Source organism: Sceloporus occidentalis, unplaced genomic scaffold, assembly GCF_023333645.1.
Source record: "Sceloporus occidentalis isolate IW3139 unplaced genomic scaffold, rSceOcc1.0.p SCAF_2, whole genome shotgun sequence".
Classification (NCBI taxonomy): domain Eukaryota; kingdom Metazoa; phylum Chordata; class Lepidosauria; order Squamata; family Phrynosomatidae; genus Sceloporus; species Sceloporus occidentalis.
In genome coordinates this window covers 169,022,429-169,049,014 of record NW_028316982.1, presented here as the reverse complement: position 1 = coordinate 169,049,014, position 26,586 = coordinate 169,022,429, and the positions used below count along the sequence as shown (strand labels likewise).

At 41.2% G+C, this 26,586-nt stretch overlaps 1 protein-coding gene and 1 pseudogene across 4 annotated transcripts in view; one reads left to right on the top strand and one right to left on the bottom strand.

Moving 5' to 3' along the window:
• Positions 1 to 26,586, top strand: part of MAP4K4 (mitogen-activated protein kinase kinase kinase kinase 4) — a 200,912-nt gene that overhangs the window by 136,647 nt on the left and 37,679 nt on the right. For 2 of the 4 annotated variants that reach the window (XM_089511407.1, XM_089511409.1), the window contains exons 11-18: positions 609 to 681; positions 1,989 to 2,199; positions 6,342 to 6,503; positions 8,858 to 8,944; positions 9,595 to 9,813; positions 14,470 to 14,631; positions 17,995 to 18,225; positions 19,046 to 19,152. In XM_089511407.1, the coding sequence (XP_089367533.1) occupies positions 609 to 681; positions 1,989 to 2,199; positions 6,342 to 6,503; positions 8,858 to 8,944; positions 9,595 to 9,813; positions 14,470 to 14,631; positions 17,995 to 18,225; positions 19,046 to 19,152 (1,252 nt within the window). The remainder of the gene's footprint in view (positions 1 to 608; positions 682 to 1,988; positions 2,200 to 6,341; positions 6,504 to 8,857; positions 8,945 to 9,594; positions 9,814 to 14,469; positions 14,632 to 17,994; positions 18,226 to 19,045; positions 19,153 to 26,586) is intronic. The other 2 variants (XM_089511410.1, XM_089511411.1) reach the window with 1 other exon arrangement.
• Positions 5,992 to 6,227, bottom strand: LOC149319276 (U2 spliceosomal RNA; annotated as a pseudogene).

Below are 26,586 nucleotides of genomic sequence, written 5' to 3'. Positions count from 1 at the left end.
GCTGTAGTTTGATTTCTGACCTTTCCCAAGCATTGAAATGATGTTTTAGAGAGGGTTTGGTAGACTGGGATAGGAAAAATGTTAATGTCGTGTATGTACTTTTTTAGTATTAGATTATGGTTTTGATAAATTTGTTCAGATCAAGTAGTGTTGGATATTAATATTGTAACAGTTTAATCCTATTTTAATGCTTACTCTTGTATGTTTTATTTATACTTTTTTAAAAAAAAAATGTAAGCCATTCCTGAGTCCCAATTTTGGGGGAAAAGAAAGGATATAAAGAAATATAATAAATAATGTTAAAAAATACTCTGCAGTAATAATATTTTAGGAAAACCCACAAAAAACTACAAAAGAAACACAATGGTGGCTCTCTCTCTCAGTTAACAGTTGGTGAGAGCTTCCAAATCAATCTTAACTAAAATTAATTGAAATGAGGTTCAGTGACCTTTTGACAGCTTCTAAGATAATGCTGTTAAAATTCTTAATCTTTACCATGGATTTAAAAAATCTATTTTGCATAGAATTCTTATATTCAAAAGATTGAGGGGGGGGATTGTTGGTTTGTTTGTCAGTCATGACTGTTGTCCTCCTTTCACTTTTACTAGATGAAACAGAATATGAATATAGTGGAAGTGAGGAAGAGGAGGAGGAAGTGCCTGAACAAGAAGGAGAGCCAAGGTAAGGTAATCAGGAGATACACAACTATGAAATAGAGACAGTCAGCCTAAAATCTACAGATATCTGGATTGAGCCCTTGTTCTTGAAAGAGAGGCATATAATACTCTTTATACTGTTCCTTCATACAAAGCAATTAGAAGTGAGAAGGCAAGATTTACTTTCTAATTGATCTGACCTCTACAGTATATATGTGATAAATACACATGCTTAGAATTTCAAAAGTTCAGGAATTTGCTTTGAATCGAGAACTTAATAGGGCTTCCAATAAAAAAGCTAGCTTTAGTGCCCCACCTCCCAGCTTTTTTTCTTATTTCAGCAGTATCATTTAGAATTAGGGAAGGGCTAGAAATCTCTGCCAAACTAATGCAATCATATCTTGATTGGGGTCCCAACCTACCTTCTGCCCAACCCTGTATAAAATAAGGAGTCATGCTGTAGTGCAATACGAGCAGAGAGATTAAGCTGTCTTGTCCTTTTCGTACTTTCATACAATTTATAATTGAATGTCAAAGCACATGTTGCAACAGCTGCATAGAATGCAGATTCATTTCTTGATTTTCTTTTAATTTTTTAAGTACACAGGGTATAGTGGGAAATTGATTTTGATCACTTCTTCTTGGCACCAAGAGGAGGGGGAGGGTGTCCTTTTGGGGAGCCAAAGGACAAGTCTCCCCTTCCTGTGTGGTGAGACTGCCCCTTACCCTCATGATGTCTGTAGAAAACAAAGTTGAAGCTCCATGCTACACAATATGTTGGCCCAGACTGTGCTTTATGGCAGTTCAGGTAAAAAAACTCAGGTTCAAACTGCAACCTATCTATCAAGTTTGTTTCTTTTGTGTTGCCCCAAATCAGCTCCCAAGAGGGAGGATAAAATGCTGTTTTTAAAGCCACTGTAATACTCCCACATCACTTGGCCAGAAACAATAGCTTCATATTCCATTACAAGGAAACATTAAAATCTACATCTTGAAAGAGCAAGCTGTACCAGCATGGAGAAATGTCAATTGTGTTCTGTCCATGACAAATATCTCAAAGAATCAAGGTGTCTGAAGCATCCTATTGAATACTAAGGGCCAGCTGTGTCTGTGATTACTTTTCTTTTGGATTAAAATAAATGTTCACTTTTTGATTGGTAGTCCTGAACATAAATGACCCAATTCTGTGTTTTTTTCTGATTTGACCTACCCCCTGTAGGATACATTTTTGTAACTTGTTCTGGAAAACAAATATGCAAAATGAAAAAGTTACTAAAATGTTATGTACCCACTAGATTTTGGGGGATTATAATAATTTTTCCTTCTTCACAGTTCTATTGTTAATGTGCCTGGAGAATCTACCCTCAGACGTGATTTCCTGAGATTACAGCAGGAAAACAAGGAACGTTCTGAGGCTCTTCGGAGACAACAGCTGCTACAGGAACAACAGCTACGAGAGCAAGAGGAGTACAAGCGGCAGCTGCTGGCAGAGAGACAAAAGCGCATTGAACAGCAGAAAGAGCAAAGGAGAAGACTGGAAGAGGTAGAAATGGGCCAAGATTGAAGTCTCTCTCTCTCTCTCTCTCTCTCTCTCTCTCTCTCTCTCTATTTCTAAATGGTCAAAGAATATGAATCCTTACTTAAGGTTCTTAAAATCCAGAGCTTCTGAATTTATAAAGTGCCTCTGTGTAAACTATGTTTTAAAACTTTATATCTAATTCCAGAATTATAAAGAACTGAACAGTAAGCTAGTTAAGAATAACAAGTTTTAGACACCTGTATTGAAGATTTCTTGCTGTGCTGCAGGTATTTCAGTTCGGCACTAATGTTTAATGGCTAACAGTATATTTTGAAGTAGCACAAGCTTTCCACCAATAGTACCATGACCTGCTACAAAGAAAAAAGGAGCCCAAAGTAACAATTTGGGTGCTGATAATACTTTCAAGTAAATCTAGCTTTGGAAATTCACATTTCTGTTCACATTGTGCCAGTTCATGTTGCGAAATGCAGTGTTCTTCTAGAATGGTAGTTCTTCTAGGTTTTTTTTCTAGCAACACACACACACCACACACTAAGAAACTTTGGAGTAATGCACAATCACTATCATATGCTAATTCTATATCCAGAGCAATCACAAACTACTACAACCAGAAATTATTTTACTTTGGCCCATTTTGTTTGACATCATCTTAGTCTGATAAGAACATATTGGAACCATGTATTGGAATTAGAATGAGCAAACCTTCCTGTCTTTCATGGTCACCATCCATAATTTTTTGTGGGTTTTTCGGGCTATGTGGCCATGTTCTAGAAGAGTTTACTCCTGATGTTTTGCCAGCATTCTCTGAAGATGCCAACCACAGATGCTGGTGAAATGTCAGGAATAAACTCTTCTAGAACATAGCCTGAAAAAAACCCTTCTGTCCCTCTTCTTATTTACCAACCTTTGATTAAGGCTGTTTTCTTAAACCACAGTTTCCTATAATATTTCAACTATGTTCATATTCCCTCCATACCAAATTATGAAGCTATATATTTGTGTATGCTCTTGCTAATAGTATTAGTGGTAGAATATTGATTGCATTAGTACTAGGACCATAATAGGTTAAAAACAAATAATAGGATTTACAGTACATAAAAAAATGTTAAAAATATAGGCCAGAAGTCTGTATCAACTACTTAGGCTGCATCCCCACTGCAGAAATAATCCAGGTTGATACCACTTTAACTGCCAAGGCTCAGTGCTGTGGAATTCTGGGAATTGCATTGTGGGAATTATGTTGTGGCACTAGAACTCTCAGAGAAGACTCAAATGTTTCACATAGCTACAGTTCCCAGAATTCCATAGCATTGAGCCAAGGCAGTTAAAGTTGTGTCAACCTGGATTATTTCTGCAGTGTAGATGCAGCCTTAGTTAAAGATTAGATGAAAGGCCGATGTAGTCCAGTATTGTGTCCACACACTGTCTAGTCATTGTCCATTAAAGGCTGACCTACAGGACAGGAATACAGCTGGTTCATCGGTCTCACTTTCCCCAGCAACAGATACAGATGAGCACCATCCTAACTAGTAATCATGGATTATCCCATTCTCCACAAATATATCCCGTGTGAATGTAAAGCCATTCAAGTTGACAGTTATCACTACATCACCACAACTTGTGGTGATGATTTCTACAATTTATATAATGTGTGAAAAAGTGGTTTGAGGTCTCCCTAATTGCTTTCTCTACATCATCTATAATTTTATACATCATTCATCCTATCTCCCCTTATTTGCGTCTTTTCTAAACAAAATGAACTCAAATGTTGTATTGTTTTGATCATACCATCATCCTTCAGGCAGTAGGGTCAACAGCCATTCAGATTGTGATGGCAGGATTTGTAGTCAACACATCTGAAGGTTACCAGGGCATGGAGGACCTTCCAGATGTGCTGATCACATGTCACTTTTAATACTTTTGATATGAAATATGAAGCTAAATGTGTGCAGGGAGGGTCTTACTCTAGTGTAAGAGGCCACAATCCAGATTTAGTGGCAAAGCACTAAATCCTTTGCTCTTCTGACATCTAGGTCCTTGGATGGTAGAACAGCTTTTCTCGGCACTAGTGGTATTAAAAGTAACATGTAGTTTGGCTGAAGGAAAACTGCCTGGGGAAAAAAGAAAGTGAATCCAAAACTGGAGAGAAAAATATTAAGGCACTTGAAGACTGTCCTTAACTCACCTTAAGTGTTGAAAAGCCAAACATAAGAAAACAAAGCAAGGGGACCTGACTGAGATGTTTCTTAGGGTTTGAAATCACTGACTTATCATAGATCTAGAACTCTGGGTTGTCTGTTTTGGTTTAAGCATGTATAATCTATTTTCTATTTGCAGTTTTTTTTGACAGGAATTAGAATAATGTTTTATACACTTAAGTAGTTTCTGGAGATATAATACCGGCACTTAAAAAATAATGGTTCCTCACCTACCTAAATGCTGGCAGACATCCTAGATGGTTTTATCAGATTGTACAGATTTATATTAGGAATAAGGGCAGAAAGTACTATGTCCACTCCCATTCTACTCCCGAAGTACCTAGTAGTGCCTCATTGCCAAAGTAGTTGCTGACTGGAGGGTACCACTGGTATAGGAAAATATTCTTTTTTTTAAAGAGCTAGATAAAAAATTTTCATGGCAGAATTGAGCAGCATCTGTAAACTCTTCGTAGTTAAGACATGTTGGAACTAGTTAAGACATTTTAAAGCCAACATTCCATGCTACAATATTCAGCATCCACTTCAGACATTCTTTCAAAGTCACACAGAACCAATATAAAGAAGCAGTCATGGCTAAACAATAATGCCTGACAAATGCTGGGAAAGAATAATGATTCTTAGAATTTAACTATTTATAAACTCATTTAATTATTTGAGAAGTGAACTTAAAGACACTTTGTGAAAGGCTACATAAAAAATGCAAAAAAAAAAAGCAAATTACATCTTTGCATCCAGAATATCAGTATGAATAGTGTTTCAAGTGGCAACTGATTAAATAGAGAAATTTCCTTCCACCTTTCAATATCTAATGTTCCCAAGAATATGTCCCTTACTGCTAAACCAGTTTTCCTGATAATTTCATGTTTGACCTTTAGATGCATATAATGCAACAAAAAATTAATTTGCAGTCTCTTAGATATCCAACTACCTTATTTTGTATGGTGTTTTCACTTGTCCCTTTAGTGAAAGTGGCCCTTACACTTTTGTATCCCCACCTCTACCCAGTCAGGATAAATAAAATCCTATGGTTGAAAAAAGAGATCCACATCTCTACAACCCAACATTATTCCATTAGTTACTGAATTTGAATGTTTTTACTCTGTGAGCAAAGTATTAAAATATAGTGTATATCCTTCCTATCTTTATTCTAAAGTTGATTGCCTATTAAAGAAAAACCTTGTTCTTTATTTTGTAAATAGAAGTTACTTTTTAAAAATTACAATTAAATATGTTTTGCTTTATAAAGATGCATTGTAATTTAACATCAGTATTGATACAAGGATTTTTTACAAACAGTTTGAACAATCCCCTTTTTGTCAGCACTTTGCCCACATTAATTGATGAGTGGTTGTTGTTTTTGTTGTTAACTTTATTTATAAAGCGCTATAAGTTTACACTGTTCTGTGTACAGGGAAATTTCTAGTAGTGTCCATGTATCTGTTACAAATATCCCCAGTCATTTTAAACCATTAGGGATTCCATTGGTGGAAGCCCACTTCCAAAATGTTTTAATGTTGACATGTATTAATTAACGTTTTAATTGTACTTTTTGTTTGTTTGTTTGTTTTTTAATTGCTGTGAAGCCGCTCTGAGTCCCAGTCCTGGGAAAAGAGTGGGATATATATATATATATATATATATATATATATATATATATATATATAAAATGTATTTAAGTTTGATGCAACAACAAAAATCTGAGTCTTAATGATTCAGTGTACATTACAGGGCAAGCTATTAAACTGTGACCCTCATCCTTATCCATGTTACCTGGTACTATACTTGATCTTAGCCAAAAGGCCGAGAAGCCTGAGGGAAGTTGGAGATCAAAATCTGTAAAGGCACAAGTTGTCCATCTCTACTTTAAGGGGTTTGTAAGAAGGAAGTCAATAAATATCCATTTTATTATTATTTTTTAAACCATAGCAACAGAGAAGAGAACGAGAAGCTCGAAGACAGCAAGAACGTGAGCAAAGGAGAAGAGAACAGGAGGAGAAGAAGAGATTAGAAGAAATGGAAAAGAGAAGAAAAGAAGAGGAGGAGAGAAGGAGAGCAGAGGAAGAAAAGAGGAGAGTAGAGAGAGAACAGGTAAGTTTGAAACAGTATAAACGGCAATATTTTTGTCCTCCCCTCTTTCCAAACCCAGTAGAGCAAAGTATTGAATGATATTTTCCCTGGCTCACTTGTTTAAAGGTAAAATGTATGCAGGTGTTAGAAGTTTGTGTGACACTCACAGAGCATGCAAAATGGAATTTTTAAATATGTCGCACAGATTGGCTTTAAAAAATGAAGTGTGACTTACACCTAAGGAAGAATGGATACTTTGGACAAAAATTGAACACTGTCTCCAGATAGCTCACAGGTGGTCACTACTATGGCATTGTCTGTGGACCTCTTACATGAGACCATAGCATTTAAATTACTATCATACCAGATCAGGGAATGGGGACTATAGATGTTGTTGGATTGCACTTCTCATTGTAACTTACTTTGGCTGTGCTGGCTAGAGCTTATGGGAGTTGCAGTTCCATAATATCTGGAGGGCCATATGCCCCCACCCCTGATCTGAATTAATTTCCATTATATAGTATACAGTCTTAAAAATGCATTTTGCAGGTATGCTTTAAACATCAACCTTTTTTCAGATTATAGTAAGGCAAAACCTTAGGTTTCATGTTGCTGTAATGTTCAAATGCTAATTCAGACAGTGTATACTTTATAGTATACATTCTTAAAAATGCATTTTGCAAGTATGCTTTAAACATGAGCCTTTTTTCAGAATAGTTGTAGTATACATCCATTTTATGCTTGAATTGTACCTGTAATTATATACAACATAGAGTATTTGTTGATGTCAGTGCTAGTAAAACAATAATTGTATCTGAAATGGTTAAACTTTCTATCCAGAAGATACAGCTTATGTTATTGTGCATTATCAACTGTCCTGACCTCTTAGTAAGGAAATTCAGGGTATAAATCAAATTATTTATTAGTAATAGTAGTAGTAATAGTAATAGTAGATAATATAATAATGATGATATTGAGTTAACTTTGTGAGATTTTTGAAGTCATGAGATGTTATTAGTAAATAACTGAACTCATCAGACAACACAATGCTGAAACATGTTCTTTTAGCGTGCTAGATATTGCATGTCAGATTAACTCTGTGAAAATGTAGTTAATTGCCTTGATGCAATTGCCTTGTTGCAATTAACTGTATGCATAAGAAGGTTTCTTCTGTAGAAGAAGACTTCTCTGTGCCTCTAATCCAGTCCTATATCCATGCTGCAGTGCTCTTGTGGACCACAGTAGAGAGGATTTTGATACAGATGAGACTACACATACCCATCTGACACTGATAGCTGGAAGTACCTAGAGCTGGATTGGAGCCACAGACCTCCCAAAGTAAATTGTTTGCTGAGAGACATTTTTCAGCCTACACTACGACTGGTTTAAGGGATTGTACTCCCTCTTCACTTCACCCTAAACTCTGGATTTGCAGGGGTACATACAACAAATCTAGTATACATCTCTTTTTTCTTTCACACGATTTCAAACAGCTCCCATTTTGTCACTGCACTGAATCATTAATTCCTTTTGCATACACTGTCTCTCTCTTTCTCTTTCTCTCTCTTGTGTTTGAGTGCATGTGTTTATATTACACTCATTAATTTGCATGGTAGGATGTAATTAGCTTTGGATATGGTGCTGCCCATTCAGACTTGGCTTAGTGAGTTAGTTGAAGCAGTGAGTAAATATATTTGACTTTTGAAGCATAGAATTTGTTTTTCCAGATGAAAATGTATTTGGTCTTCTATCTGTTTTCTAGTGGATGTTTCTTTGTTTTGTGTTTTTTGTCATAACCACCACATACTTCAGCAAGATTGGCATTGTCTGCTTTGATGATGGAAGCTAGGATAAATATGTAGTTGAAGGTAGAGTTGTGTTTGGCAGAGAATTCTCTGGAAGCTTGTGAAAGGGATGCCTTAATGAAGTCTTGCTCTAGCTGTTGCTAACGGTTCATCACACAGTGCCTAAAACTAATGATTTTAATAAAAATTGCATGTGATTTTGTGTTGGCTGTGTGGATTAGACTTGCTGTGTTTTTAACTCTCAGTGTGTTTTAAAATTGCATTCACTTATTTTTTTATTAAAAAAACATTTTCAAAATTCATCAGACAAGCTGTGAACTCTTCCTCCCTTTTCACCCTCAAAATACCATTTTAGTCCATATTGGAAAGCCTTCTAGTCACTACTTTAGAAGATAGGTTTTGTTTTGTTTTGTTTTAAACTTGTTCACTAGTAATTCACAAAGTCCATGAGTGAATTGTCACCTTAAGGTGGCTTGGGGTAGTTGGTTGGTAATTTGGTGTTCTACTCAGGTGGTTTCGATGCATTCCTGTTGTGAACAATTTTATTGCTGGGTAATTTCTATGTGACAGGAGTATATCAGGCGACAGCTAGAAGAGGAGCAGCGGCACTTGGAAATTCTTCAGCAGCAGCTGCTCCAGGAGCAGGCCATGTTACTGGTAACGCACTGTATCTGTTTTGTTCAGTAGCTATAGGATTCCTTTCTCTGGCTGGTGTCCTAGGCTTTCCTCAGTTGGACACAGCTGAACATTATGTACAATAGAGCTTGGAACAAAAGCCATTCATGTTATAGTGTATTGGGCTGGCAGGCACATGTGAAAAATACTGTATGGTGATCTCACAGTGCAATAAGAGTAGATTTTTCTGTTATGTTTTGTTTTTTATGTTGGAATAGTTTGGGCTTGGTAGTTAAGTTTTCGAACAGCCCTTTTAGCCTTCTAAGAATAATGACAGTGCAGATAATAACATGTTTTACAAAACACAAATATAAAGGTTAGGTTGTTGCCTCCTTTTCCCCACCTTGATCCTCCCCCTCCCCGGTCAAAACCGCACTATTTTTAAGCAGTACACTGGTCTACTTTTCTTTTTTAAATGTAAAGGACCCTGTAGGTCTCCAACCTTGCTAAGGTTAGGGTAAAACTTTTTACCAAGGGGTTCAAAAAAGCCTATGCACTTTTCTGTCCAAATTTAATGGTTGGCACACTCACTTCTATTTTAACAGTAAACATATAACTCACCAGGAGGGGTAGGCGAGTGCCTTCAGTAAGCCTGGTGTACATATTTTGAATGTGGATCTGTTTTCTCAAAGGAATACAGATGGCGAGAGATGGAGGAACATCGGCAGGCAGAGAGGCTCCAGCGGCAATTGCAACAGGAGCAGGCTTATCTTTTGTCACTTCAGCATGACCACAGGCGGCATCAGCAGCAACAACAACAACAGCAGCAGCAACAACAAGAAAGGAATAAACAGAGTTATCACACTCCTGAGCCTAAACCCCTTTATGAACCTACTGAAAGGCCACGGGAGGTAATTTCTCTCTCAAGATTTTTAAAGTCTGGATTGCTTTCTTCATTATTGTCCACCACTGTGAGTCACAGTGCTTTGTGTTAAACAGATAATAAGAGAAAGAGCACATTCAGAAGATACCATTAGAAAGTGAGAGGAGTACCCAGCACCCTCCAAGCACTGGCTGATCTGTTTTTACCTCCTTGTTCCTGAGCTAGCCTGTTAGTAAAAAAACATCAAACCCACATCAACCTCTGCATTGATATGCCACTTTTCTGCCAAAGTATTCCCAGAGATTAACAATATTTTTAAAAGCCACAAAAGTTCAAAATTTACAGAGTTAAAACAGTATTTCTGATGGCAGTCTCACAGATCCCAATTCATTTCTCTAGCTTCAGTAGATGATCACAGGTACAGGAATTCCCCCACTTACCTAGTGGAGTCACCTTCCCTGGGGGTCTTTAAACAGAGGCTGGATGGCCATCTGCTGGTGATGCTTTGACTGAAGGTTTTTGCATGGCAGGGGGTTGGACTGGATGGCCCTTGTGGTCTCTTCCAACTCTACGATTCTGTGATTCTATCTGACAGGTTAGAGACTGGAGAACTATCAGAAAATATAGTTGGATGAAAAGTGGAACCCAGAAGTTTTTTTTTAGCTTGAAAATACATTTTGGCCATTGAAATCATAACACATTATATGTCATTTTTGAATGTGTGCAAAAGCTAAATAATATACTATGTGCACACAGATACATACACAAAGTAAAATGATAAACAGCTTGCCTTTAATGTCCTGCTCTCCAGTATATTGCTATCTACTCTCTCTCTCTCTCTCTCCACACACACACACACACACACACACACACACACACACACATTATATTCTATAAAAGAACAATTAGTAATATACTGTGTATAAGCACAAATGCTGTACAACCATACTGTGGGAGATGCATAGCCCACAATCTCAGAAGCAGCATGGACTGAACTCAGATTGAAGGAACAAACATGGTGCATAGTCACAAAGAGGAAAAAGGCACCAAGCAGCACTCACTCAGTTGCAGGCGAGCCTCATTAGTTGGCTTGATCCCTCCCCCCTTCCCAACTCACTTTGCAAGTAGGACATGCACATAGTCCAAACTGAGTCTCTATAGAAAGAAGAATTGATGACATCCTGCTGTTTCCATACTTGCAAGTTACACAGTCATAAGTTCCATTAATTCAAGAAGTGGGTACTTTCTTTCTCTAGGCAAGCCTTGGGACTGCATGTGTGTGAGCAAGCAAGCCTCATAGGCAAGAAGAACTGATGAAAGAGCATATCCTTCGGAACCCTCATCCAATTAATAGAACTTGTCTGTAATTTGCAAGTGTCAAAAGAATGAGTGGTCTGAAAGAGAGTCATTGAAATGTGGGGGAAGGCAGTACTAATATGAGTGGAGAAGAAAAGGTTCTCTTTATGTACTTAATTCACTTTATTAATAATTTTGTACACTTCTATCATGTCTCTTGTTAATGCTATTTTCTAAGCTAAACAGCCCCATTGTTTTTCCCATAAGCTAACAGCCCCTTCAGAGAGGACTGGCTATTTCCTTAATCATTTTGACTAATCCTTTCTGTACCTTTTCCAGCTCTAGAATAGCATTTTTTAAAGGTGTGGCTACATGGTTTTCCACATAGGGCCACACTGTCTTTATAAGGGCAACACTCTATTAGCATTTTTATTTTTTAATTCCTTTTCTAGTTAAGCTCAAAGGTTTTTGTTTTTGTTTTGTTTTGTTTTTGAACAATAGCCACACACAGAGTCAGTATTTTGCTGACCAACTCATTAAATAACGAGACCAGACACAGAGAACTGGGTTATAAAATAGGCAACTTTATTAAAATTCAACTTATTTAACTATTTCTTGCGAACTGCAAGCCCAGGCCAGCCCTCATCCGGAAGGCCAACCCAAGACTTCCCCACTTAACTCTCTCGAGACTTAAATGAGGGTTTGAATCTCAAGCCAGCCCCAAGGCAAGTCTCTTTCCCTTCGTGTTTAGTCTCAAGATGTAAACCTCCGTTCCAGAGACCCACCTTCACCCTTTAGGAGGGTGCCGAGGTGCTCACTGAACCGACTATCTCCCCCTGCCTATGCCTGAGGCCTATTTATGGCCACACCCTAAGCCAATCGTCCAATTCCCCATCCAACAGTGTAGGGTAGGCAAAAAACCCTTGGGAAAACAAGGGCAAAAATTCCTACCCGGTTCCGAAGCAACCTGAATAAATCTTACACTGTCGTTGAGGTGGGAGGGTGGGCCAGCTCTTCAGAACTGACAGGGAGGCAAGGGTGGGAGTGCCTTAAATAGGCTTAGCCCTGCCCCCTCCCTGTCTAACGGCCGCGCAAAGCGTGCCATTTTCATTTAAATATACTGGTCTCTCCAATGAGAGACCAGCAAAACCTCGCTGGGCCAATGGGCCCTGAGAAGCATTCATCCATCTTCTTGAACCTCAAGATCCTTTTCTTAGCCAGTGCTAACTCAGATCCCATCAGTGTTGATGGATAGAATTTTTTGTACTGTATGCATCACTTTATATTTGCATATCTTGACACCATTTTACTACCCATTAAAGCTCTTAATAATCTGTCTTTTGTTCTGAATAATTTTGTGTTACCAATAAACCTTTCTACTTCTCTACTCACGCCAACTCCACATGACTCGTGAACAATGTAGAAAGCAATGTTATCAATACAGATTGTTCTACACGTGCACACACAAATACACACTGTTGCAAAGGGCACTCTTGAGTTCTCATGGAGATACACGTGTTATAATATGATTAAATAATATGATTTTGACTTTTCTGAAAACTGCCTGTCATCATTATTGTACATATGTCCCTGAAATCTAACATTTTAACAAAGAGAATAGTTTGTGTTCACTTTCTCTGTTACACATATTTCTTAATTATTGTCTAACATGGACTTCACAGCACAAGGAGAATTATTATCAAGCTTTCTTGCATTGGGAATTACCACCTTTCTAGACAGGCATTTGAAAAAAATTATAGGATTGGTTGGAGATCTGTGTATAAGCTCTTTTTTAGAATGGACTTTGTTTGCTTTTTGCAGAAGTTTTGATAAGCCTTTTAAGTAGAAAATTCTGTGAAAATGCAGCTGTTCTGTAATTATTATTATTTTTTGCTAGAAATACTACTTCAGTTTTCTTTGAGGAGACAACAGTTTGGTTTTAAAGCTTTTAAAAAACCTACTTTGAAAAAGATCTTTAGTTGTTTCAAAAAGGAATTCAAGATGACTAACCAAAAACATATCTCACACACATGCATGTTTATATCTTTCTCAATCCTTATTTCTAGTAAGGAGAATCTTAGTAGACAAGGAATAATTTCTAGGCAAAAGTAAGACAAATTGAAAATAATCCACAAAAATAATCAAAGTATTTAAATAGCTATATCTTAAATCAAACATTGCACCATCAAATGATTATTAGTCCAGGGAGGCTTGCATCCCCTTCTCTGCCCTAGATGGTTTCTCAGCTCTTAGGAGAACATTTTACATGAGTACAGTGGTACCCCGGGATACGAATGCGCCGCCTTACGAAATTTCCGGGTTACGAAAAAAATTCAATTAATTAATTATTTCCGGGTTACGAAGGTTATTCCGGGTTGCGAAAGAAATTTTGGTGCTTTTCGGCGCGATTTCACCCGGAATCGCGGCTTTCGCTATTAAAGCCTATGGGCTTTTTCGGCTAGCGAAAGTTTCCGGGTTACGAAGGGCTCCGCGGAACGGATTACTTTCGTAACCCGGGGTACCACTGTATAGGGGTTGTAGAGTAAACAGGGTTGCTTCTTTGTATTCAAGAAAGTCCTTATTTCCCTCTGTCTGTTCTATCTGTCTATTTATCTACCTAATTTATATCTCACTTTTTCTCCAAAATAAGGTCAAGGCAGCTTATAATAATTTTTTTAGATGTCCAGCTAAGGCATTAGTTTACAAAATTAAAAATAAACAGCAACATTATTAAAAACTTGATTAAAAACAGCTAAAACCCTTAAAAGGTATTTAAAATACAGTTTCAATAAAACACACACATAGAGCACACTACGTTACACAGTACAACTCCATAATTATACATGAGGCCAGCACCATGAATTGAACCTAGAAAGAAAAGATAAGTGTAGATCAGACAAAAGAATGTGACAGGATCAAGGTGCTTATCTCCAGTCATCTTCCTTATGTTCAGCATTTTTGTACTTACTGCAATTTCCAAACAATTTTCAAGGGCAATGCCAGATAGAACACATTACAGTTGTCTAATCTGGTGGTACGTAGGACATGAATGACAGTAGCAAAATCCAGCTTGGCCAGAAAGGGTCATATTTGGTAGATGAGGTGAAGCTATAACAAAAGGGGCTCTTTTTACCATTCCACTTGCATCTAAGACGATCATGGGATCAAGGAGAACCTCCAAACTACAGATATTGGAAAGGGAGACCAACCTCATTCAGTACAGGATGTGAGGTGGCCTGCCTAGCAACAATACAACAATAATGTACAATGATAGTTAATACAACAATAATATATTAACTTCTGGCTTAGTAAAATTGTAGAAGATCTTCTTGTCTAATGTAGTGCTAACTATGAAAGATCAGCTTACGTATTTCAGTTTTTCTTTCAGGTTGATGATAGATATAGGAAGAATAATCAGGGCTCTCCTGAAGCACAGTCTAAACAGACGAGCAAAGTGTTGGAGCCGCCAGTGCCTTCAAGATCAGAGTCCTTTTCAAATGGAAATTCCGAGCCTGGCCAGCCTTCCCTACAAAAGCCAATGGAACCACAGGTAAAAGCAGAAAATGGTCCTTGTAAAAGGTATGTGTAGGGTGGTATAGCATTATGGCAAGAGTGGTGTGGAAGTCAACAGACCTTATATATGTCTACCCATATACTTCGCTCTTCTGGTGGAAAACACAAAACATACTTAACTGTGTGAATAACTTGTTATGTGTTTGCTAAGTGAGGATTGTTAACACTGCTTACATGTACCTGTTCGTTACCTCCTGAGAAAAAGTAATTCATGTTTTTGTTAGATTCCCTTAAAACATTAGAAGGCAGTAAGAAAAAAAGTTTCTGTCATTTATTTTTTAATGTATCAAGAAATGAAAAGACTTTTCTAGGCTTTGAGAGGATGTTCTACCTTGGGAAAGGAAATATGGGGTCCTCCAAATGTTCTTGGAATTCAGCTTGTGCTCTTCCAGATCTTCTTGGAACATTAATTAACATAGCTATTGGTGAGGGATGATAGGCACTACAGCCTAACATCATCAGAAGTCCACTGCACTTCTCATCCCCTTTGGACTTTTTAGTTTGGAGTAACAGATGTGATTAACAAACAGAAAAAAGTCAACCCTCTTGTGTCTTTAAAATGCTGCTTTCTCTACAATCCTTGAAGTGATAGAATTTCAGTTTTTAATACACAAAAATATAAAGAACACATTGTCCACTTTACAGACTGCAAAATGTTTACAATCTCAAGCAGACCATTAGCCACATTTAGAAAAGTACATACTACGTACGTACTAGGGTTAGGAAAGGGCGTCTTTTCCGGACGCCCTAACCCTAGTACGTACCTAGTACGTACAAAATGGCGGTGCCCATTCTATAAACGGAGCGGCGCAGAAGTGATGTCCTGGCACCGCACGAGGGCGCCTGGGGTGCCCTTTCCGCTTCGCCGGAAGGAGCTCCGAAATGGAGCTCCTTCCAGGTTTGTGTCTCTGGGCTCAGCCTTTAGATGGCTGCGCTAGCGACACAAAAGAGAAAGGGGCCGAGCAGGCCCTTTCTCTTTTCCCCGCCGCTGTCAGGGTGTCGTTGGGCTTGAAGCCCCAATGACACCCTTTTCCAGGCCTGGAAAGCGGTGGATCGGGGCCTCAGAGGCTGCCGCTGTGGCATCTGAGGCCCCAATCCCACGGGGAAAGGGGCGGGAACAGGCCTCCCCAAAAGGGCAGTCTGTCAACCGCCTTAGATATTATAAATGTATCAAAAATAAATTATGTGGGCTGGTTGTGACAGCTCCCCTGTCCTGCTTCATAACCAAACTCATCTTTTGACAAAGCAATTTTCTAAAAGCAATCTCATCTGTGGAGGATATTAATGTGATCTGCAGGGTTGAGAAATCAGGCTTCTATATCTTATGGAGAGCACCTATGCCCTCAGAGAAGTACTTCCACTAGAGAAGAAGGGACTAATATACTACTTCTCATGCTTTTGTTACACTTAGAACTCATGAATAGAGGTTTGTTTTTTAAGCAAACGTTGCCTTAAATAGCTTCCACCTGGTTTCTTGTAGTAGTTTCCATTCTCAGAGTGACTTTCGGAGATCCATAAGATGATGTGTCTCCTTTCACTTTGGCAGAGATAATACAGTTTTAAGTTATCAGTTCCAGCTAGATCCACTAAACCACTCAAACCTTTGTAAGTGTTAACTAACTTATTTGCCATCGATTCAGTGGGCCTGCTCAAGTTGAAGTTAGCTGTTGGATTTAAGTCATTAGTGACAAGGGCTCCATATGCACCAAAATCCTTTACACATGAGTATACGTTTCATAAGTTTCATTTAAAAAAATTAATTGTGTGGTTATTATTCATTGTCAGAACTAGCTACCTTTTTCTGCGCTGAGCTTTTCAGATGGTTTGTTCAATCCAGTTTCTGTACTACAAGTTCACTTGCAGTCCATAAATGCTTGGCACCCATTCTCTTTTACAATGATTTGTAAGAAGGAATCAACCCTGTTCCTGTTTATTGATAATAGTTATCCTTTTGTTATAGGTTTTCAAGTTTTGTACAAATGCATAAGTCATCAGCTGAGATTCATTAAAACATGTTTAAAATCATTCTGATTTTCAGTTTTAATTTAAACTAAAAGCCTGCAGCTCCAAAATTAGCTAATACAAATTAATACAGTGGGCCCTCCCTTTACGCGGGGATCTGTTCCAGATCCGACTACGTAAGGGGAAATGTATGCTTGCGCCTCATTGGAAACAATGGGTGGTGTGCGCGCCATTGCTTTGTTAGCGTAGTAGCGCAGGGAGTGTTGTACCACACTGACGTATAGCACCAGGATGACCACCTGAAAAAAGACAGGTAGCTAGCTATGTGCAGTCTGGAGAAACTCCTCTCCCCTTAGAGAAGCGGAGGCTATGCTCTTCCAGCCCTAAAATCGGCCCCAGGCCGGCACTTTACACCAGTCTATACTGGGCCTAAGTTTGATCTCTGAGCTACTGTAGAGGTTGAAGAAGATGTGGAGGTGAAGGATAAAATGTTATATATAATTCCAAAAGATTAAATTAAGTATCACTTGTGCATTCATTTAATTTTCCAAATTCATTCTTCTTTAAAATATGCAGGCTGATCTTTATGAGTAATGCTCTTAAGCCCAAAAGGATGGTAGTCATAACTAGATGGTGATTTTAAAGCTGACTTGCGGAGTTAAAACTTAACTATGAATATATTGCTCAACTTCCATATTGTATGTTGATGTGTTTGTACAGTGTCTAGACATTGCCTATGTTACATACAATATACATATATTGTATTTTATACAGTGCAGTGTATGTTTTGTTATATTTTCTTCCTCTCCCTCTCTCTATTACACACACACACACACATATATATATATATATGCCAACGTGCACATATATAAATACATTGCAAAAGAAAAGTAAAGGATCTCTTTACTTTTCATTCCATTTAATTCTTTCATAATGCCTTAAAAGCAACTTACTGCATGATCTAAAGATGCTAGTAAATTGTTTTTGAAACTAATATATCTACCAGTATAATTCTGTGCTTTCTTTTTTTCCAATTAGGTAATTTTTATTGAAATTGTCTCCTCTGATGTGGGACTCATTTGAACATGATATTAAAATGAGTCCACAGGATGAGACTTGGCCTCATTACTTCCCATTAATTTATGTGTTCAGAGTTTGCCTCACCAAATGCTCATGTGCTGCATTCCCAATACTTTGTGTTCTTTGGGCACCATCCTTGGTTTGAGCCCATTGACTGTACCATGTGCTTGCCTGACATCATATCTAAGTTGTGCTTATCCTGCCACCAAAACCCTCTTGCTGTGTATTCTGTGTTTAATTGGAAAAAAGCCAGTTGTACAGAACGCATTGAATGTTCTATGTTTTGTTTTTTCGTAAGGTACAGTGGTCCCATCTGGCATCTCTCAAGAACAATGTTTCCCCTGTCTCGCGGTCCCATTCCTTCAGTGACCCTTCTCCCAAATTTGCACATCACCATCTGCGCTCTCAGGACCCATATCCACCTTCACGCAGTGAAGTGATAAGTCAGAGTTCTGACTCTAAATCTGAGGTACCTGACCCCACCCAAAAGGCATGGGCTAGATCAGACAGTGACGAGGTGCCTCCAAGGGTAAGAAGGAGAAAGACAGAAGTTTGACTTTTTAAAACAAAAAAAAGTAACAAAAGGCATGTGCTAGGTTTTGAACTAGTGAATGCTCACCCATAGAGTGATACTGTTATCAGAAACAGTACTTTAGGCAAGGAATTTACTCCCTCTTCTACTATTTTTTTTAAAAACAAAAACAAATTATTACAGGAATTGTGACCTTCGTTTTATCTTAGAAAAAATATTTATGACTTGTGGCTATTGTATAGAAATTGAATATTTGTTATGCAAAGCTAAGTAGAGAAAACTATAACAGAAATGGCTAAAAGCCATTTTTCTGCCTCTGATGGGCAGACCATACCTTGAAATTAGCTATTTTAAGATATAATGGACCACAAAATGTCCTCCCCAAAATGTGTTTCATTGCTTTATTTCTGTCAAATGTAACATGCTTTCCTCCAGTGTCTGCCTTCTACTGATCCATGACTAGGCATTTGTTGGCTACTTAGAGCTTAATTTTCTAAAACCCCCCCCCCCTCCGCTGTGACAGCAAATTGCTATGTGCATCCCTTGCTTCAAAGTTCTGTGTTCTAAACTGTCATGGTAGTCTGTGAGTGGGTATATATGTGTTGGTGTGCTAGCTATCTACTAAACTTCTAATTCTTTTCAGCATCTTAAATGCAGTCCAACTGAGTCTTAAGGGGTCTGTAGTTGATGACATCTTAGCAATAGAGCTATTTTGGCTAAAAATGCCAATGGTTTAATAATTCCTGTGTTATCATTTTAGCAACAAAGCCTTATGTTTTGCTGTGTTATCTTAATTTTTTTGCTTTTTCTGTGTAAGGTACCAGTGAGAACAACATCCAGATCACCTGTATTATCTCGCCGAGATTCTCCACTGCAGAGCGGTGGACAACAGAATAACCAAGCAGGGCAAAGAAACTCCACAAGGTTTGTGACGTTTTTTGCACTTTTTTTGATCTTCTTGCACATGCAAACTAGAATCCATAATTCCTGCAAAACACAATATTTGTGGCATACCTGTTTTACTCTAGTGTCTGCTTTATTTGAGCACCTTCTGAGAGTGAATTCATGCATTGATCTCCTGTGTTGTTCATCAGTAATGGACCTTTTTTTTGGAAATGTAGTGTCTATATTCTAACGAACATTCTAAGGTTTAGCCTCTAGAGCAATTATTATTATTATTATTATTATTATTATTATTATTATTATTATGCCTTTTCCCAAAGGAATCAAGGTGGATTACAACAGAAATGATAATAAAACAATTAGCAATATTACAACATAGAATAAAAATACAGAATATAAGCAGCAGTCACATTATACTGTCTGTCCCCTTACAACCCCCACCATTACATAATAATAAAACACAATAACAGTTACAATAGTTAAACCATTAAAACAATTTAAACAATCAAAATGAAATAGGACAGCTAAGGGTGGATGTGGCTATCCTTCTTTATCATCATCCTCTCACTCAATCACTGCCCAGATGACGTTTCTCTCCTATGACTGAGTTTGTCCGAGATTGCTGCCAGCAATCTCTGACTTATGCTGATAACCAAGCCTTCAGCCAACACGTGCAAGCAAAACAAACCTTGTGGAGAAGCAGTCTAAGAGCAGGCCGAGGAAGCAAGCCTATGTCAGGGTTCCAGAAAGTCAAGCGTACCAAAAGACGAGCCGAAGTCAGGAAGCCAGAAAGCAGCGTGGTCAAAACAGTCCAAGGTCACAATAGCCAAGAGATAACAGAGGTCCGGTCCGAGGTCAAGATAACAAGGTAGCAAGGTAACAAGATGTCAGGAGCTAGAGCGACAGCAATCTCACCAAGGGCTCATGCAATAAACTCTAGCAACAAACTCAAGCTTCTCTCCCACTTAAATCAGGGAAACTCTCCCTCGAGCCACCTGAGGCTGGTTTGCTAATTGTCTTTCTGCAATTCTCCTGGATCTGCGCCTGCAAGCACTCTCGGCCCTTCTCTCTTGATAAGAAGGCACCTGCAGGCACGCCTCGTCTCCAGAATCACCACCATAGGAGGCCTTTCCTCAGCACTAGGACCTGGTTGGACCTCCTGCTCTGGGGCTGGGGAAGCACAGCTGGGACCTGGCAGAGCAGAACTAACACCTGGCGTAGCCTCAATCAGCCCTTGCTCTGGAGGAGGCTCATCCTCCTCCTCATCCTCTGAGAGCTCATCTTGGCTGGCCATGACAGAGTCCCACATAAAATAAGGGAGGAAGCAGCCTCCTAACTGCTCTGCCACCACCAGGTGGAAGAAAGGCTTAGCATGGAGGGAAGGGCAGGCTCAGCATTCTTGGAGCTAACAGCCAGGTGTTAAAGGCCTCTCTGCGCCCTTTCAGCTTTGCTGGAGAGTTGTAGACCAGCAAGGCAGCTTTTAAAGGCTCCTCTGCATCCACTCAGCTGTGTTGGAGAGTTATAGACTGGCAAGGTAGCTTTTAAAGGCTCCTCTGCATCCACTCAGCTGTGCTCCCAAAGTGGGAGCAGTGGAAATGCAGTCAGTTCTTGGAAAGTATTCTTCCCCTTGGAGAGGCTCCTCTCCCTTTCCCCATCCATGCCAATCTCTAGTCCAGAGCATGTGGCTTTTGTAAACCCCCTACACATGCACCGGCTATGCTCTTCTCTGCCCTAACGAAGAAGGATTGAGAGTCCTTCCTCACCAGGGAGAAACTTCTCTCTTTGCACCCAGTCAGTCACCTTGGGAGTAGCTGGCTGAGCAGCGACCAAGAGGCCTCTTGCCCACACTGGCCTTTGCTGGAAGGGCAGCATGAGTGAGAGGCTTCTTGGTTGCTGGTCAGCCAGCTGCTTGGTTACTATTCCCAGAGTGAGCGGGTGCAAAGGGAGCAGTGACTGAGATGCCTCTTGCCTAGGTCGGCCTTCGCCACAAGTTTGACATAGGCAAAAAGCTTCTCAGTTGCTGCTCATGCAGATGCTCAGTTCCTGCTCCCAGGGTCATTAGGTGCAAAGGGAGCATCTACCTAGACTGGTTGTTTTCAGTTTGTGGTAAAACAGTATACACTGGTACCCCGGGTTACGAAATTAATTCGTTCCGCTATTCCTTTCGTAAGCCGAAAATTTCGTAACCCGAAGCGCTTTTCCCATTGAAAATAACTAATGCGTTCCATGACCTCAGACTGAACCTGCAAGTCAAAACAAAGTCACAATAGAGGCCTATTAAGCTAAGTACCCTACAATACAATGTAATACAAAGTTGCCTGAGGCACTAAAGAGCTTAACAATGACTGGCAGGTCCATTCTAAACTTTCTAAGGATCTTAACAATGACTGGCAGGTCCATTCTAAACTTTCTAATGATCTTAACAATGACTGACAGGTCCATTCTAAACTTTCTAATGATCTTAACAATGACTGACAGGTCCATTCTAAACTTTCTAAAGGATAAAGAAAAAAAGTTTTTTTCTCTCTTTGATGGTTCTGGCATCTCAGAGTCAGGCAGGAGGAGGAGGATGAGCTCTCAAATCATCACACCCATGACCAAAGCACCCCAAATCTAAAAAAGCAACCCCATGGTCACACTCTCTGGCCCAAACTTGCAAAAGTCCCACCCCACACTTTGAAAACATCACAGCCATGACCAAACCACCCCAGAACCCAAACTCAAAGGCCAGAACCCCCAAATCTGAAAATGCCACCCCAAAGTCACACTCTCTGGCCCACATCAAATCAAGGCCAAACTTGCAAAAATCGATGCCCACACTTTGAAAACATCACAGCCATGACCAAACCACCCCAGAACCCAAACTCAAAGGCCAGAAACCCCAAATCTGAAAATGCCACCCCAAAGTCACACTCTCTGGCCCACATCAAATCAAGGCCAAACTTGCAAAAATCGATGCCCACACTTTGAAAACATCACAGCCATGACCAAACCACCCCAGAACCCAAACTCAAAGGCCAGAAACCCCAAATCTGAACATGCCACCCCAAGGTCACACTCTCTGGCCCACATCAAATCAAGGCCAAACACATCTCACACTTTGAAAACATCACACCCATGACCATGCCACCCCAGAACCCAAACTCAAAGGCCAGAAACCCCAAATCTGAACATGCCACCCCAAGGTCACACTCTCTGGCCCACATCAAATCAAGGCCAAACACATCTCACACTTTGAAAACATCACACCCATGACCATGCCACCCCAGAACCCAAACTCAAAGGCCAGAAACCCCAAATCTGAAAATGCCACCCCAAAGTCACACTCTCTGGCCCACATCAAATCAAGGCCAAACTTGCAAAAATCGATGCCCACACTTTGAAAACATCACAGCCATGACCAAACCACCCCAGAACCCAAACTCAAAGGCCAGAAACCCCAAATCTGAACATGCCACCCCATGGTCACACTCTCTGGCCCACATCAAATCAAGGCCAAACACATCTCACACTTTGAAAACATCACACCCATGACCATGCCACCCCAGAACCCAAACTCAAAGGCCAGAAACCCCAAATCTGAACATGCTACCCCAAGGTCACACTCTCTGGCCCACATCAAATCAAGGCCAAACACATCTCACACTTTGAAAACATCACACCCATGACCATGCCACCCCAGAACCCAAACTCAAAGGCCAGAAACCCCAAATCTGAACATGCCACCCCAAGGTCACACTCTCTGGCCCACATCAAATCAAGGCCAAACACATCTCACACTTTGAAAACATCACACCCATGACCATGCCACCCCAGAACCCAAACTCAAAGGCCAGAAAACCCAAATCTGAACATGCCACCCCAAGGTCACACTCTCTGGCCCACATCAAATCAAGGCCAAACACATCTCACACTTTGAAAACATCACACCCATGACCATGCCACCCCAGAACCCAAACTCAAAGGCCAGAAACCCCAAATCTGAACATGCCACCCCATGGTCACACTCTCTGGCCCACATCAAATCAAGGCCAAACATGCAAACCTCACATCTCACACTTTGAAATCATCACACCCATGACCATGCCACCCCAGAACCCAAACTCAAAGGCCAGAAACCCCAAATCTGAACATGCCACCCCATGGTCACACTCTCTGGCCCACATCAAATCAAGGCCAAACTTGCAAAAATCGATGCCCACACTTTGAAAACATCACAGCCATGACCAAACCACCCCAGAACTCAAACCCAAAGGCCAGAAAACCCAAATCTGAACATGCATCCCCATGGTAAGGCCCATTCTAAAGGATAAAGAAAAAAAGTGTTGCTGGTCTTGGCATCTCAGAGTGAGGCAGGGGAAGGAGGAGGAGGAGCTGCTCTCAAATCATCACAGCCATGACCAAAGCAACCACAAATCTAAAAAAGGAACCCCAAGGTCACACTCTCTGGCCCACATCAAATCAAGGCCAAACACATCTCACACTTTGAAAACATCACAGCCATGACCAAACCACCCCAGAACCCAAACTCAAAGGCCAGAAAACCCAAATCTGAACATGCCACCCCATGGTCACACTCTCTGGCCCACATCAAATCAAGGCCAAACATGCAAACCTCACATCTCACACTTTGAAATCATCACACCCATGACCATGCCACCCCAGAACCCAAACCCAAAGGCCAGAAACCCCAAATCTGAACATGCCACCCCATGGTCACACTCTCTGGCCCACATCAAATCAAGGCCAAACATGCAAACCTCACATCCCACACTCTCAAATCATCACACCCATGACCATACAGTACAAAAGTGTTTTTCTTATCTTTGCTGGTCTTGGCATCTGGTCCTGGCATCTCGGAGTGAGGCAGGAGGAGGAGGAGGAGGAGAGGGGCAGCCCAAAAAGCCAAATTTAAACCAATTCAAGCAATTTAACCGCTTCAGCCAATTCAAGCAATTTCACCACTTCAGCCAATTTAGCCAATTCAAGCAATTTAACCAATTCAGCCAATTTAGCCAATTCAAGCAATTTAACCAATTCAGCCAATTTAGCCAATGCCACCAATTTAACAAAGTTAACCATTTTTTTAAAAAGAATTTGGTGTTTTTTTTAAGGGTCACCTTTTTTTTAAGGGTCACCTTTTGCCTTCTTGGAAGACGGTTCTCCCGCTCTAGGGAAGAACTGGTCCAAGGATGTCTGCTTTTGCCGGCCCTTAAGCAGGTTCTTAAAATGGCTAAGGCAGACATTATCAAAATGGGCAATGGCATGGCTGGTGAGCACCTGCTCAGGGTGGTGCTTCTCCACAAAGGAAGCCACATTGTGGAATTGCCGCAAAATGTCTTTAATTTCTGCCGTTGGCAGAGATGCCCCCGCAGCCTCCTCCTCCTGGCCCCTGTCGAAATGGAGCACGTCTTCATCCACGGCCGAGTGTTGCATCGCCGCCAAGGCCTTCAGGTCCTCTGTTGTCAGGTCCTCGTTGTGCTCCTCGATGAGTTCCTCCACGTCCTCGTTGTCCACGTCGAGTCCCAGGGACCTCGCGATGGAGACGATCTCGTGCACCTCTTCCTCTTCACCTGGCTCAGCACCCTCGGACTGTGACCCTTCCAAGGAAGAAGCATCAGGCCACAGCTTCCTCCACGCAGCAATCAGGTTGCGCCTGGTGATCGCCTGCCAGGCCAAGTCCACCATCTTTAAGCACACCACGATGTCAAAATGCTGCTTCCAGAACTCACGAAGGGTCAGCTGTGTGCTCTCGGTCACATCGAAGCAACGCTTGAAGAGGTGCTTGGTGTACAGCTTCTTGAAGTTGGCGATCACCTGCTGGTCCATGGGTTGCAAGAGGGAGGTCGTGTTGGGTGGCAGAAACTGGACCTTGATGAAGGAGAACTCCGCGAGGATGTCCTTCTCCAGGCCATGCGGGTGCGCAGGAGCATTGTCCAAGAGGAGGAGGCACTTCAGGGGCAAATCTTCTTCCTCCAGGTACCGCTTCACTGTCGGGGCGAAGACACTGTTGATCCACTCGACGAAAAGGAGGCGTGTCACCCATGCGCGGCCATTGGAGCGCCACATCACTGGCAACCTGTCCTTCTGGATGTTGTGTGCCTTGAACGCCCTGGGATTCTCGGAGTGGTACACCAACAGGGGCTTGACCTTACAGTCCCCGCTGGCATTGGCACACAACGCAAGTGTGAAGCGGTCCTTCATTGGCTTGTGGCCTGGCTGTCTCCTCTCCTCCTGGGTGATGTAGGTGCGGCGAGGCATCTTCTTCCAGAAGAGGCCCGTCTCGTCGCAGTTGAAGACTTGCTGCGGGACGTAGCCTTCCTCCTCCACCATGGCCTTGAACGCGACGACGAATGCTTCAGCGGCCTGGTGGTCTGCGCTGGACGCCTCGCCGTGACGGACGACAGAGTGGATCCCGGTCCTCCTCTTGAACCTGTCGAACCAGCCACGTGATGCTTTGAAGTCCGGGGTGGCTGGCTCCTCCTGCGAAGAAGTTCCTTCGCCTGCCTCCTTGCTGGCCAGGTCTTCGTAGATGGCGGTGGCCTTCTCGCAGATGACCGAGGTGGTCACAGTGTCCCCGACTCGCTCCTTTTCCTTGATCCAGAGGAGAAGCAGGCGCTCCATCTCCTCATGCTTCGGTGTCCTCTGCTTGGCGATGGTCGTCACGCCTTTCGCTGGAGCCACAACAGCTCTGATGGCCTCCTTCTGCTTGAGGACAGTGCCAATCGTCGATGGGTTGCGTCCATACTCCTTGGCAATGTCCACCAAGCGCACGCCCCTCTCGTGCTTGGCAATGATGTCCTTCTTGTCCTCCAAGGACAAGGGAGCCCTCTTCTTCTTCTCACCGCTTGGCTTGGGAGCCATACTGTACAGTAGCTCAAGCCTAAAAAGGACAAAAGGCACAGGCACTGAGCAAAAGCCACAATTGGAAACCACCCCCACCCCCATGGTCACACTCTCTGGCCCAAACTTGCAAAAGTCCCACCCCACACTCTCAAATCATCACAGCCATGGCCAAAGCACACAAGAACACAAGCCCATAGGCCAGAAACCCAAAATCTGAAAATGCAACCCTATGGTGAGAGTCTCTGGCCACATGTGACCATAGCCAAAGTGTTAAAAGTCTCACACCACACTTTGAAAACAGCACAGCCATGAAGAAATCAAAGCAGCAAATGAAGCCCATCATCCACACATGAGAGCATGTTACCCAAACAGCAAAAAACCCCCAAAAAAGCAACCCAGCAGCTCTAACCCATCATCCACACATCAGAGCATGCCACACTAACAGCAAAAAACCCCCAAAAAAGCAACCCAGCAGCTCTAACCCATCATCCACACATCAGAGCATGTTACCCAAACAGCAAAAAACCCCCAAAAAAGCAACCCAGCAGCTCTAACCCATCATCCACACATCAGAGCATGCCACACTAACAGCAAAAACCCCCCAAAAAA